Raw genomic sequence first — 16,299 nt, 5'->3', positions numbered from 1 at the left:
TAAAATGTTTCTACTTTTTCCACCACCTCGCATTTAATTAACCCTCACTCCCTTAAAGTACCCGGCCTTTCTGAGTTTTTGACAGGATATTATTCCTATATCTACCCTTAGTCGATTTAGTGAAAAAAACCCCCAGCAACGGTCCATTTTCAACCCTTAAAAAATGTTTAAACAAAATACTTGGTTTATTTTTCTTAATATTTCCCATTTGATTAACCCTCACTCCCTTAAAGTACCCGGCCTTTCTGAGTTTTTGACAGGATATTATTCCTGCATCTACCCTTAGTCGATTTAGTGAAAAAAACACTCAGCAACGGTCCATTTTCAACCCTTAAAAACAATTTAAATTGTAAAATGTTTCTACTTTTTCCACCACCTCGCATTTAATTAACCCTCACTCCCTTAAAGTACCCGGCCTTTCTGAGTTTTTAACAGGATATTATTCCTATATCTACCCTTAGTCGATTTAGTGAAAAAAACCCCAGCAACGGTCCATTTTCAACCCTTAAAAACAACTTAAATTGTAAAATGTTTCTACTTTTTCCACCACCTCGCATTTAATTAACCCTCACTCCCTTAAAGTACCCGGCCTTTCTGAGTTTTTGACAGGATATTATTCCTATATCTACCCTTAGTCGATTTAGTGAAAAAAACCCCAGCAACGGTCCATTTTCAACCCTTAAAAACAATTTAAATTGTAAAATGTTTCTACTTTTTCCACCACCTCGCATTTAATTAACCCTCACTCCCTTAAAGTACCCGGCCTTTCTGAGTTTTTAACAGGATATTATTCCTATATCTACCCTTAGTCGATTTAGTGACAAAAACCCCAGCAACGGTCCATTTTCAACCCTTAAAAACAACTTAAATTGTAAAATGTTTCTACTTTTTCCACCACCTCGCATTTAATTAACCCTCACTCCCTTAAAGTACCCGGCCTTTCTGAGTTTTTGACAGGATATTATTCCTATATCTACCCTTAGTCGATTTAGTGAAAAAAACCCCCAGCAACGGTCCATTTTCAACCCTTAAAAAATGTTTAAACAAAATACTTGGTTAATTTTTCTTAATATTTCCCATTTGATTAACCCTCACTCCCTTAAAGTACCCGGCCTTTCTGAGTTTTTGACAGGATATTATTCCTGCATCTACCCTTAGTCGATTTAGTGAAAAAAACCCTCAGCAACGGTCCATTTTCAACCCTTAAAAACAATTTAAATTGTAAAATGTTTCTACTTTTTCCACCACCTCGCATTTAATTAACCCTCACTCCCTTAAAGTACCCGGCCCTTCTGAGTTTTTGACAGGATAATATTCCTATATCTACCCTTAGTCGATTTAGTGAAAAAAACCCCCAGCAACGGTCCATTTTCAACCCTTAAAAAATGTTTAAACAAAATACTTGGTTTATTTTTCTTAATATTTCCCATTTGATTAACCCTCACTCCCTTAAAGTACCCGGCCTTTCTGAGTTTTTGACAGGATATTATTCCTGCATCTACCCTTAGTCGATTTAGTGAAAAAAACCCCCAGCAACGGTCCATTTTCAACCCTTAAAAACAATTTAAATTGTAAAATGTTTCTACTTTTTCCACCACCTCGCATTTAATTAACCCTCACTCCCTTAAAGTACCCGGCCTTTCTGAGTTTTTGACAGGATAATATTCCTATATCTACCCTTAGTCGATTTAGTGAAAAAAACCCCCAGCAACGGTCCATTTTCAACCCTTAAAAAATGTTTAAACAAAATACTTGGTTTATTTTTCTTAATATTTCCCATTTGATTAACCCTCACTCCCTTAAAGTACCCGGCCTTTCTGAGTTTTTGACAGGATATTATTCCTGCATCTACCCTTAGTCGATTTAGTGAAAAAAACCCCCAGCAACGGTCCATTTTCAACCCTTAAAAACAATTTAAATTGTAAAATGTTTCTACTTTTTCCACCACCTCGCATTTAATTAACCCTCACTCCCTTAAAGTACCCGGCCTTTCTGAGTTTTTGACAGGATATTATTCCTATATCTACCCTTAGTCGATTTAGTGAAAAAAACCCCCAGCAACGGTCCATTTTCAACCCTTAAAAAATGTTTAAACAAAATACTTGGTTAATTTTTCTTAATATTTCCCATTTGATTAACCCTCACTCCCTTAAAGTACCCGGCCTTTCTGAGTTTTTGACAGGATATTATTCCTGCATCTACCCTTAGTCGATTTAGTGAAAAAAACCCTCAGCAACGGTCCATTTTCAACCCTTAAAAACAATTTAAATTGTAAAATGTTTCTACTTTTTCCACCACCTCGCATTTAATTAACCCTCACTCCCTTAAAGTACCCGGCCTTTCTGAGTTTTTAACAGGATATTATTCCTATATCTACCCTTAGTCGATTTAGTGAAAAAAACCCCCAGCAACGGTCCATTTTCAACCCTTAAAAACAATTTAAATTGTAAAATGTTTCTACTTTTTTCACCACCTCGCATTTAATTAACCCTCACTCCCTTAAAGTACCCGGCCTTTCTGAGTTTTTAACAGGATATTATTCCTATATCTACCCTTAGTCGATTTAGTGAAAAAAACCCTCAGCAACGGTCCATTTTCAACCCTTAAAAACAATTTAAATTGTAAAATGTTTCTACTTTTTCCACCACCTCGCATTTAATTAACCCTCACTCCCTTAAAGTACCCGGCCTTTCTGAGTTTTTAACAGGATATTATTCCTATATCTACCCTTAGTCGATTTAGTGAAAAAAACCCCAGCAACGGTCCATTTTCAACCCTTAAAAACAACTTAAATTGTAAAATGTTTCTACTTTTTCCACCACCTCGCATTTAATTAACCCTCACTCCCTTAAAGTACCCGGCCTTTCTGAGTTTTTGACAGGATGTTATTCCTATATCTACTCTTAGTCGATTTAGTGAAAAAAACCCCCAGCAACGGTCGATGTTCAACCCTTAAAAAATGTTTAAACAAAATACTTGGTTTATTTTTCTTACCATTTCCCATTTCATTAACACTTAATCCTAGAGTGATGCACAATAATTACTTAGTAATTACTATAATACATTTTTAATTATTTAATTGTATTTTATATTTCTACAGTAGTTATAGCAGGAGCAGGCTAGACGGGAGAACAAACGGTAGAAAGCGTAAAGTGAATACGCGCGACCACTGGTGGAAAAACGAACTGCCGATTTCGTTGCCGGGAATCGTTGCTAACATGTCTCCGGTGTACCTACTTACCTTCACTATTTTGTAAGGTAATTATTAATACAAATAGCACAACTCGCATATTCCGTTTTTAATACAACAATGATCACCAAGCTTTATACATTTCGAATGCATTTTTCTTAAACAAGATTGACATTTGACAACACTGTCGGTTGACAAACAATTTCTGGAATAAAACATACATACTGTATTGACACAGGTGGCGTTATTCAAAATTTTGGTCTTTAAATACTTTCTATATTCCACCAAGTTACATTGGACTTCTGCATCCCTTCCTTTGTGAAGTTGTTCAAAAAAGTATATAATTAGAGGACCGGAATTAAAACTCCTTTTGTAAAAAGAGTTTTTCTATTTTGATTTTTAAGTTTTGAAATTGTATATTAGTATTATGATAATGATTATACCTGTTAAGAAAGTTTTGTAGAATTAATAATTTTGTTTTAGATTTTTCATAGGAGCTTCTATAAGGGTCAATATTACTGAATGTTTGGTTTTGTAAGTCGACCATTGCTAGGCAGAAGTGATTTCCATTAACAATATGCGGCATTACTATTTTTGGTTTATCTAAATAAATATTTTTAAGAAAATAATCGCTGTACATTGTATCAGAAAATATTTTTGTGGCTATTATTTCATCTACTATTTGTGTACGAGAATCTTCGTTTAGTATGTGCATTAGTAAGGACACACTTAATCCAGTGAGCCAATTTTCAAATTCATAAAATAATTTTGTACATACGAGTTACTGTACCGGTTTTTAACAGGATCTGTTATCATTAAAGCACTCCATAGAGGTACGTAGGGCATGTAGTGATTTAAAAGTATTTCGTGGAACTCTAAGCTATAAAAAGAGTTGGTTACCCCGCTTTTGGCAACTAGCATTTCGTTTTTTATATCATTAAAATGGTGATAAAATGAACTTTTCAAATATAAAGGATCATTATCGTCAAGATGTGTATATAGGTTCTCACTTTTCAAATTATTATGTATCGAAGGTTCTCCAAGAGAATGATCCATTTCTAATAAAAACTTATAAGCTGCCTCTACTGATGTATCACGATATGGCGATAATATCAGAATTGTTACATTAGAAAAAATACTTTATTAGTCCTGAAATTTGGAAGGTGTTAGTATGTGTGGATTTTGAGATATTAGCATTTGAATATTTATCGACCGATATAAACAATGTGTTATAACAAATGTCTGACGGCTGTCCAAGGGCTGTTCTCTACAGATTCTGTTACCTCGGGTAGTACTTTATTAGTCCTGAAATTTGGAAGGTGTTAGTATGTGTGGATTTTGAGATATTAGCATTTGAATATTTATCGACCGATATAAACAATGTGTTATAACAAATGTCTGACGGCTGTCCAAGGGCTGATCTCTACAGATTCTGTTACCTCGGGTAGTACTTTATTAGTACTGAAATTTGGAAGGTGTTAGTATGTGTAGATTTTGAGATATTAGCATTTGAATATTTATCGAGCGATATAATCAACGTGTTATAACAAATGTCTGACGGCTGTCCAAGGGCTGTTCTCTACAGATTTTGTTACCTCGGGTAGTACTTTATTAGTACTGAAATTTGGAAGGTGTTAGTATGTGTAGATTTTGAGATATTAGCATTTGAATATTTATCGACCGATATAAACAATGTGTTATAACAAATGTCTGACGGCTGTCAAGGGTTGATCTCTACAGATTCTGTTACCTCGGGTAGTACTTTATTAGTACTGAAATTTGGAAGGTATATGTAGATTTTGAGATATTAGCATTTGAATATTTATCGAGCGATATAATCAACGTGTTATAACAAATGTCTGACGGCTGTCCAAGGGCTGTTCTCTACAGATTTTGTTACCTCGGGTAGTACTTTATTAGTACTGAAATTTGGAAGGTGTTAGTATGTGTAGATTTTGAGATATTAGCATTTGAATATTTATCGACCGATATAAGCAATGTGTTATAACAAATGTCTGACGGCTGTCCAAGGGCTGATCTCTACAGATTCTGTTACCTCGGGTAGTACTTTATTAGTCCTGAAATTTGTAAGGTGTTAGTATGTGTAGATTTTGAGATATTAGCATTTGAATATTTATCATTAATAGCATTCGAATATTATAAATATATTATATAACAAGTGGTCTGACAAGACGTTTTTTCAGTTGTTAATGACAAAACATTTAGTTATGATAAACATAACTAATCCTCTGACGCAATTAGTTGATGATTTAAAAAATACCCGACGCCACTGGTCATTCGGGTGTTTCCGCCAAATTGGCTGCTAGAAATTGGCTGCTAAGTTCACATCAGTCTATGATGATTTGTTTTGGAATGCCATAATGAGAGAAAAATTTAATCAAGTTGTCCGTTATTTCTGTAGTTGAAAGCGAATTTAGGAAATAAGCTTGCGCATATTTGGAAAAACTATCAATGATTGTCAAAAATTTTTATTGTGCCAAAGTAAAAGTGTCAAGATATACAATTTCGAAGGGTTTACTGGCTGTTGGTGTTAAATTTATTTTTATTTTTATTGGATTTCGTTCATATTCGCTTTGTTGGCAAATATCGCAACCAATAATGAAACTTTGTATAGCGTCTTTGGTATTGGGCCAATAATATTTTGTTTTAACACGTTGGTATGTTTCATCAATACCTCGGTGGTTCGTTTAATTACCTTCCTGGTAATTTAGTTCCTTATTAATACTCGTTTTATCGGTTACATCCATTAGTTTTTTAAGACATCTTAAAAGTATAATGGACGGCTATTTAAACTATTTTTGAATTGTGGCTGAAAATTTCTCGTACGTATCAAGGTTTTCAAAATAAATGTAATATTGAACACCTGGTAATACATATTCCTTCACAAAATTTACAACATCAATTTCAAAGTTGTTTTCCGATAATTGAACATGTATCCTCTTTTTCTTTTCAAACAAAATTGTAATTTTGGGATTTGCTGGAGCATGTCCTACTAAACTGAAAATAATTTGATTTTGACCAAAGTTAACTGCAATGTTACTCACGGGTATACCTACTACAGGATTTTCAAGGTTTGAATGCACCGTGGCGTCATCGTCCTCACCTGGTTGTTCATTTTCTTGAGTAACTGATGGTATGGTGGGTTCATTAACTCGTGATTATAGTGTCGTTGTCCGTATGTACGATAATTGGTACGTTGTCAGTCTCGTCTGGAAAATGTGTTTTTAAAGCCTCTTGAATGATTTGATCTATTTCAGAATTATTTTGTTGCTGTTCATCTTGATCCAAATTATTTAATTATATTTATATTTTCCGAGCTTATTGAGAAGATCATTGATGTTAGGTAGAGGATACTTATCATCAATGGTTTTCTGATTTAAACCGCGGTAATCAACAACAACTCTCCATTTTTGTGTCCCCGAAGCGTCTAACTTTTTCGGTACTATCCAAATAAGTGAGGACCACAAGGAATTACTCGGTCTGATGATATTTGTCCCAATTTGAATAACTTGTTCAGTTCGAGGTGATACAGTTATTAAATTTTGGGAATTTTTTAGTTTATGATATGCGCCAAATAACTGTCACGCACCAGAAGACTTATTTTTAAAAAACTTTAATAATACTGTCACGAAGGAAATAAATCAAATTTATTTCACTTGAAAAAACATGTGGAATCTATATTACTTGAGTGGAAACATTAAAATTGTGGAATGCGGTTATAGTGCAACTGCACTTATGATGCAATAGCTGAACTATGCACCGGAGTGTGACCGGACGCTGGGTTGCAAAATATTTCCAAGTACCGAGGGTCGAATAGTGGTCACGAATTGTCCAGTGAGGAGACCAGGTCTGAGAGTTTTTTGATTGGCGGAACCAGTGTTTGGAATGCTATGCATGTTTGTAACTCTTAAGTAAAGTTATTGGTGAACGCGCTCCAAGTGACAAGCCTCTCTCCAAGATCCTGTCTTCATTAGAGGTGTAAGTATGATTATTGTACTTTTATGCTGTGTATTGATTTACGCGTGTTTGATGATGATCTTATTGAAAGTTAGCAACGTTTTTGTTGGATTAGGAAACCGGTTATTTTATTAGTTAGTAAGTAGTGAGTTTTTTAGGTTAAGGAACTTATTTAATAGAACTTGATGGTAGAGTTAACTGTGTGTTTTATTTCACGCTGAAACGAGATCCGAGGCAAATAAGTTGAATTAAATTCAACACGTCACGCTAGTCGTGACAATACCAATAAAGGATACAGTTAAAGAATATAAAATTATTGAAATGACCAATGTCCGCACTAACTGTGGAGGGGATCTGCTGGCAGTGCTCACTCTGAGTGTGAATCTTAGTTAGGGTTAGCGTACTGAGCGGTGAGATAATTCATGTCTGACTCGGATGTCATAAATGTGACAAATGTCAAAATTATTTTAATAAAGCTGTAAAGGAACAAACAATAATTGACAATAAATTCAATAATTGGGCTTTTTAAATACTTTATGACTATTATGTAAACAATTTTGACGTTTTGCAGGTCGGACTCGTATGTCATGAATGTGAAAAATTTTAAAATTCTTTCTATTAAGCTATAAAGCTACAAAATACACTAAATATTAATAAATATGTTTGTAATTGAATGGAAATTAAAGGAATTGCATTTCGTAGCTCCACGAGTAAGAGTTAGACAGTAATGACGATTGACTGTTTGTTTCAGACAAACAGGAGTAGTGAGTGTAAGTGAAAACAAAACTCAGAGTCGATCTGTGCAAAATATTTAAGTTGTTATGTGCCTGATATGTTTCGGGTGTATTTAGACACCCATCAGAGGCTTAACTAGAGTTACAGTCTGCTGGCTGTCATTCTACAAGGGAGGACAGCTGAACCCAGGTGTACAGGGTGATTGATTGAATTTTGACCACCCCCTTAACTTTCTTAATTTTGATTTTAGCAAAAAACGTTAAATACAAAACTAGTAGATATTTAGGTCTACTTTATTTTTATATAAACAGTTATTATACAGGGTGTCCCAAATTTGAGTAACGAACCAAACTTATGTTTTTTTAAATACAATGACCAACTTTTTATCCGATATTTGAATTCTACGCCAAATTCTAGGCCTAATTGATGTAAAATGTCTGTATCGATATTAAACTATTTCCGCAGCAGCGTCCTTGATTGAGTGAATTTTGACCACCCCCTTAACTTACTTAATTTTGATTTTAGCAAAAAACGTTAAATACGAAACAAGGAGATATTTAGGTAGACTTTATCCTTAGATAAACATTTATTATACAGGGTGTCCCAAATTTGGAAGAATAAAAAAGAAGAATAAAAAACTAAGCAACCTGTCATCTTTTAAACCAGCACTGGGTTTTGATCAAGTTTTTTCTCCCTTCAAGAATAAAAAACCAAGAAACCTGCCACCGTGAAACCAGAACTGGTTTTTTTGAACAAGGTTTTTTCCCCTGTGTAGAATTAAAAAAATAAAAAAACAACCACCTTATGTACAGGGTGCTGCATTTTCGATGGTTTTACGGGGTACAGAGAAAACGGTAATAGATAGAAAAAAAGTAGCATTCGTGTCCCGATCTCTTTTTCCGAGCTGAGATGACTGGCGAAGAGTGGGCTGCGCAAACTTCTTTTGTTTCAAAGATACGGGGGGTTTTTGAAAATTGGTCATTTTGGAACATCCTCTGTATTTCATTTGCTATTAAAGTTATCAAAAAAGGAAAAACGGTTTCCGGTAGAAGTTTTGACGTAGAATCCAATGGCGTAGTCAGTTTTTTTCTATTACGTTTAGTTTCTGACATATGACACTAAGTTATATTTTTTTAAATGGAACACCCTATATATTTTTAGTTCATTTAATTCTGTTTATTTTTACCTTTTCAACGGTGTATTACAACATATAAGTTTGTAGAGGTTAATCTTGTTATTTTAAAAAAAGGACCTTTGCTAAGCTAAAAAAAGGCCAATATCTAAAATACCAAACAAAATCGGAAATCATATAAGCTAACACATCAGAAAATTAAATATTTTTAATAAATCTTATTAAAAATCTAAGTTACAAACAGTTCTATCGTCACTTTAATAAGAAAAGTGGCCATTTCTATTTTCTTCTATTTTTAAGGTAGAAGTTAAAAAAACTGTTTATAAACGACATGTAACATGTTAATATGAATATAGCCAAATTTGGTTCGACTGTGGGTATTTTTATACATATTATTTAGCACTTTTTTATTAAGAAAACGCTTTTTTTCTAATTACGAAGATTAACGTTTACAAACTTATATGTTTTAATACACTGTTGAAATAGTAAAAATCAACAGAATTAAATGACCTAAAAATATATAGGGTGTTCCATTAAAAAAAATATAACTTAGTGTCATATGTCAGAAACTAAACGTAATAGAAAAAAACTGACTACGCCATTGGATTCTACGTCAAAACTTCTACCGGAAACCGTCTTTCCTGTTTTGATAACTTTAATAGCAAATGAAATACAGAGGAGGTTCCAAAATGACCAATTTTCAAAAACCCCCCGTATCTTTGAAACAAAAGAAGTTTGCGCAGCCCACTCTTCGCCAGTCATCTCAGCTCAGAAAATGAGATCTAAACACGTATGCTACTTTTTTTCTATCTATTACCGTTTTCTCTGTACCCCGTAAAACCATCGAAAATGCAGCACCCTGTACACCTGGGCTCAGCGGTCCCCCCTTGTAGAATGACAGCCAGCAGACTGTGACTCTAGTAACGCCTTTGAAGATGGGTGTCTAAATACACCCGAAACATGTCGGTAACATAACAACTTAATAAATATTTTGTGGAGATCCACTCTGAGTTTGGTTTTTTACTTATGTTATATTAGTTATAAGTATAATAAAGCTATAAAATCACAAACTTAGTTAAACATATGTCTGACTTGTCGGAGACTCACGTATCAGCTCATGAGAGGGAATCGAATGGGATATCGAGGATTACTACTTGGAGCAATGTGTTTCGAACAATAGAAGAACAGGAGGAGTATTAGTTCTAGTAAGAAATTACATTAACTGTAAGGTTAAATCAGTTCAATCTATCGACAGTTATGTGTGGTTATTGACTACGTTTATATCGTAAGCTGTTAATCCAATCGACAAGGCGGATTGAATTAAGAATTATTCATTCGAGTATTTATCGTGCTTTACTTACATTTGATAATTTTGTATTATTGGATGCGTTTGAAAGATCCGTAAAGATAGAAAAAAAAAATCACTATTCAAGCAGAAAGAGATGAAAACATATTCGTAATTCTTATCTATCAGCAGTGTCACAAACGTTACAGAATTATAGGTATGTATTTTACCTATAAAAAACCTACCTTGTCGGCAAATCAACAAAGCCCCAAATCTATTTCGCATTAACGAAAACAAAACTCAAAAGGTTTGGTAATTTAACTTTTTTTTTTCTTTAAAATCAGCTATAACAAGCTAGCATTCATATTGAAAACAGTGCTTAATTTTAGAAAAACAAAATTTAGCACACGTAGCACACTTAGCAACGTTATTCAACTATTTTGTTTTATGTCAGTCAAATTCTCACATTGTAATTGTTGATCAAGTCACTAATTTATCAGTTACGTTTTGAGTGAAATGAATTTTTAAAATTATGAGAAGTAATCAAAGCAATAATAATCCCGAAATTGCGTGTGAAAACTATTTACTTCGTTACCCGGAAAGAAGACAGCCGCACAAGTCTATTTTCAACCGATTAAAGAAAAACCTTATAAATTATGGATCATTCAAAAAGGCACGTTCGGAAACATACACTATTGAATACAAAGAAGAAACAATAAATGTATTAGGAATGGTGGCGGCAAATCCGTCCACGTCCAGCAGAAAAATTGAGGAGGAATGCAGGACTTCAAGAAGGCGCGCCCTAAATATTCTTAAAACGCATAAATTCAAGCCTTATGTTATTAGAAAGCGACACCATTTTCAGCCAACAAATTCTCAAAGAAGATTAGAGTTCTGCTAGTGGTTTTCTCAGAAAGTTCGTCAAAATCCAAACTTTTCGCGAAATATAATTTGGACATCAATCATATAATTTGGACATTTGTTTTATCACCAGTGCCGGAATTTTTAATAAGCATAATGCTCATTATTGGTCCGATGAAATCCACATCAGGCAGTCTATGTTCGAAATCAAGGGCGATTTGGATTTCATGTTTGGTATGCTATCCATGATAACCGCGTTTTAGCATATCACATATTTCAAGAAAATCTCAATGGCCAAATATATTTAGACATTCTACAACAACATATTTTTGAATATGTTGACCACTTACCAATAATCCAGGCGAGTAATTTGTTCTTTCAACAAGATGGTGCTCCAGCCCATAATACCAGAGCTGTTATGGATGGATTACATTTAAATTTTGGATGTAATTGGATTGGAAATAAGGGACCCGTGAAATGGCCACCACGGTCACCTGATTTGACCCCGCTTGATTTATTTTTTTGGCGACATATTAAAGACATATATAGAAAATGCAACAACAACCTTGAGATACTTACAGAAAATTTTATCGAATGTGTTAACTCAGTTTCCAATATTCATATTAAAAGTGGTGAAAAAACACGCAACCTTCTCCACAATATATTTATTAAACCCTCAAAATGAGGTGAAGGTCAAAATTCCTGACATGTTTCGAGCATATAGATGCTCATCTTCAGAGGCTTAGGTTTGGTAAACACCGCCGACTGTCTTTCTAGACGGGGAGAGACAGTAAGACCCGGGTTGAATTTACATTAAGATTTTATGTGAAACATTTTAGAGTTAACAAACCCACAAATTAGTTTTTAAAGAATCTATAATTTATGACTAAATACATTTAATTTTATGACTTTATGCTTTTATGTACATTATTTTGTATATTTTTTAAGATTACTGTTTTTTGTATGTAGCTATTATGCTAAATAAATAAAATAAAAACAGGGTAATTCAAATTCGATCCTCACCATTGGAATCTCGGAAACTATAAGAGATACGAGAAAGTTTAATTGGGCAAAGTTGCGCAGTTTAAAGCTCAACCAAATGCTGTTCGCCAAAAATTTTGATTTTCCGAGTGCTTCCGACGATATCCGAAAAAAACTGAAAATTTTATTTTTGGTTTTTATTTATTTCTAACCTTATTTGAAGAGATATCCCAAAATTAAAAGCATCTTTCATTGCCATTTTTGCCAGCTATTCGATGATGGATTCAAATTTGCCACACGATGTTTCGTTTTTTGGCAGTCATTATCAACTTGCTTTTTCTTTTTTTTTACTTTTTTTCTTATGGGTGTCATATTGGATTTTTAGCCCACCAAATAGTATATTTTCTTCTGATTTTAGTGATGTATAATAACTTATGGTTTGCTTCATAAATGACAAAATAATTCAATAAGAACTAACTTTACTTTAGTTGGCTTTGAGTTAATGAGACGTTTTATGATATCATTATTTGACACTATAATTCTCGGACGATTATTAGAGCAAGTCAAGCATAGTTAAAAATATATCTAGAAAAGAAACCGCCGCACAAAATGTTTTTATTGTAATTATTATACAAGCATTGCTGAACTATTTAGGTTAATCAGAAGAAGATATTTGTCAGCATTATCTCTAACTTACACTGCTTATTTGTTTCCAAGAGAAAGATCATCATTTTAGGAACTTCATTTTTTGCCAAGAAGTGCAAGTTTAAATAATTTAATATTGGATTTTGAAAAACACCAAATCGAGCCATGTTTTGGTTACGTTTTAACTAAATAAAGTTATGTGGGGCGGTTGGCTTACTGATTACAGTTGGCTTGCTCTCATATTAGAAACTTAGTATCACATCTGTGATGAAGCTTAAATAAATATTGCCTCGTTTTTCCTCATTGTGAGAGTAAAAGTATGTTCAGACCAATTGCGTGTGACAAGTACTACCAAGTAATCTTCATAAAACATCTCATTAACTCAAAGCCAACTAAGGTAAAATTAGTTTTTATTGAATTATTTTGTTATTTATGAAGCAAATTATAAGTTATTATACATCACTAACAATCAGAATAAAAAGTACTATTTGGTGGGCTAAAAATCCAATATGGCGTCCATAAGAAAAAAAAAAGTTGATCAAAACGAAACGTCGTGTGGCAAATTTGAATCCATCATCAAATAGCTGGAAAAAAGTGGCAATGAAAATAGTATATTCTATATTAAGAAAGGAAAGTACATAAAATTCATGTAAAAGCGGCAAAAGTACTTTCAGCTCGAAATATAGACGATATTTTTTCGACGACTGCTGTGGGGTGGAGTGGAAGGACAACTCACATCATTTTCGTAGTTCGAATTCATTGTCACCGATAAATCACTTTGACGGAATCGCTTTATTTCGAACAGATATGTCAAGCGTTGTTATAGAAACGCCGAAAAAGCTGGTGAGTAGATTGTTAGTAGAAAGCGAAAACGCTCTAGAGCAGAAAATGATTCACTTTCTGCGCACTCGCGGCGAATAACCACTTTCTGCTTTGAAATGGAAGCGTACATGAGGTACTTTCAAAGTCAGTCGTCGAAAAAATGCTTTTAGTTTTGGGATATCTCTTCCAATAAGATTAGAAATAAATAAAAACAAAAAATAAAATTTTCAGTTTTTTTCGGATATCTTCGAAAGTACTCGGAAAATCAAAATTTTTAAAACTGCATTTGGTTGAGCTGTAAATTGCGCAATTTTGCCCTAATTTAAACTTTCTCTACTTTTTTATAGTTTCCGAAATCCCAATGGTGAGGGTCGAATTTGAATTACCCTGTATATAAAATGTGTCCAGGATAAGGAGGGCCACTATGGGGATCTTGAAAACGGTTAGAGATACAGATTTGGTTAAATGGGAGAAAAGTTGCATAATTATGGACTTAATAAAATGACGTTTAGAAAACATCTTAATATTATTTGGTTTTTGAGATATTAAAAAAAAATGAATTTTTTGATTTTGCATTTTAATTTTTTGTGACGTTAATATTCGGCCTAGACCAAAACTAATAACACTTCTCTACCGCAACTTGTAAAGTTCTTTAAAGTAGCATTATCAGTTTATCATTCTGACGTTTTGCTTTTGCGAAACCTTTAACTTAATGTTTTTAAAAACGGTCTTGATGTTTTTATCTTAGAATCTGAATGTCTTTTTTATTCCGAATTCAATAATGTATGAAACATAACTTTTTTGATTTTTACTTTTCTGCTCTAAACTTTAAAAACCTTTTTTTTTTCCTATTTTGAATTATAAATTATTAATAACCATTTAAATAACCTAAAGAATTTATTGGCATACGCAATTTTTAATTTAAAAAAATAACACCAAAATAATTTTTTAGATCCGTAATAGGGCATTTCTTTATTAAGCTCAAAAAAACAGTAAAACGCATTTAAACCATAAAGTGTCATACATAACTGAATTTGGAGTAAAAATGTCTTTCAGATACCTGAAATTAAAAACCAATGACCGCATTTAAAAAAATGAGATGGTTCCACAAAGACGAAACGTTGGAACAAAAACTGATAATGCCACTTTAAAGAACTTTACAAGTTGCTGTGGAGAAATGTCATTAGTTTTGATCTAGGTCACAAAAAAATTTAATGCAATATCAAAAAATTCACTTTTTCTAAAATATCTCCAGGACCAAAAAATATTTCGATGTTTTCTGAATGTAATTTTATTAAGGCCATGATTACGCAACTTTTCTCCCAATTAACCAAATCTGTATCTCTAACCATTTCCAAGATCCCCATAGTGGCCCTCCTTATCCTGGACACACTGTATACGTTAAATTATAGTAAATGGTCAACAACTAGCCAAATGTAGTGCTTTTGACAGGTCTGTCTAGGATGTCAAGTTCCGAAAAACTATAAAATGAGAGTAATCAACACTTTTTTCAAAATTTCGATATTTAAATTGAAATTAACCAAGAATGCTCGTCTTTTTCTAAAACACTAATTAACATATACAAATTAAAATAACTTACCAACTTGTAATAAGACACATTTTGGCCCTTTTCTCCAGACCTAAAAATCCCACAAATACGTATAATTATAATTCTTCAGAGAGTTTTCAAAAACTGTCAAAAAACTCAAATATTTGACAGTTTCTTTTTTGAGTCTTTTGACAGTTAGTGGCCAAATTCTTACAAATTTTTACTATCACTTTCGTTGCTTTTTCGGTCCATTATACACAAGCAAACAAAACAATACCTAATGAATATGTCAGCACTTTTATAAACTAATAAAGCGTTTTGCGTGTATAAGGCTATAAGTAATTTAAACTAATTAATAATAATTGTTATCTGTCATTTCTTACTGTGATTTTATTTGCTTTATTAATAAATGAAACAGCTGCGCAAAGTACGGTCAAGGATTTAATTGAAAGTTTATTAAGGCAAAGTTTTGACTGTTTGTTTTACACGTATTATTATACCGGGTGGCTCAAGAATTACTGGAAGTATTAAGTGTAAAAGTTACGCAATTTAAGGTTACGTTAAAAGTTAGGCAAAAGTTGTCTAAATCCACACTAAAAACCTGTAACCAAGTCTGTCCCCCGTAACTCGGCTATTTGGCAAAATTAAGAGAGAAGAGATGTATAAAAATTTTTTGCCAGTCTATGAGGAATGTTTTGCCCTCAAAGGACTCAGAATGGAGATATCTGCTTCGGAATGTTTACTGGGGACACAGTGTCTCAATGTATACTTTATGAAAATTCAATGCCCCGGAACTCGGTTACAGGGCCAAACTCGAGGAAAAGTTACGGAACAAAAGTTATAGATAATTTAATTTCCTACCAAAACTTTCGACAGACACTTTGCCCGAAAGGGTCTCAGAACAAATACAATTGTTTTGGAATATTTAGTAGGGGCAAAGTATCGGAATGTCTACTTACGGAAATGCAATCCTCCGTAACTCGGATACTTGGCAAAATTCAAAGAAATGTTAAGGAACAAAAGTTGCAGGGAATTTAATTTTCCACTAAAACTTAAGAAGGACATTTTGTCCTTAAGTCCTGATCTCAGAAGGGAGATATTTGCTTAGGAATGTTTAGTGG

The 16,299-nt window shown here is 33.3% G+C and overlaps 1 protein-coding gene across 1 annotated transcript in view; it reads right to left on the bottom strand.

Annotated features, from left to right (window-relative positions):
• The window catches only part of LOC145739659 (ATP-dependent translocase ABCB1-like), an 80,453-nt gene extending 64,941 nt beyond the window's left edge, over positions 1-15,512 (bottom strand). The window contains exons 1-2 of the mRNA XM_081994970.1: positions 15,393-15,512; positions 15,230-15,269 (exon numbers count right to left, since the gene is read on the bottom strand). Of these exons, the coding sequence (XP_081851096.1) occupies positions 15,230-15,269; positions 15,393-15,430 (78 nt within the window). The 5' untranslated portion in view covers positions 15,431-15,512. The remainder of the gene's footprint in view (positions 1-15,229; positions 15,270-15,392) is intronic.
• Positions 15,513-16,299: the final 787 nt, after the last annotated feature.

The sequence above is a fragment of the Ips typographus genome, unplaced genomic scaffold (assembly GCF_016097725.1).
Source record: "Ips typographus isolate SLU unplaced genomic scaffold, UJ_Ityp_2.0 IpsContig34, whole genome shotgun sequence".
Taxonomy (NCBI): domain Eukaryota; kingdom Metazoa; phylum Arthropoda; class Insecta; order Coleoptera; family Curculionidae; genus Ips; species Ips typographus.
This window is presented reverse-complemented; position numbering and strand designations above follow the sequence as displayed.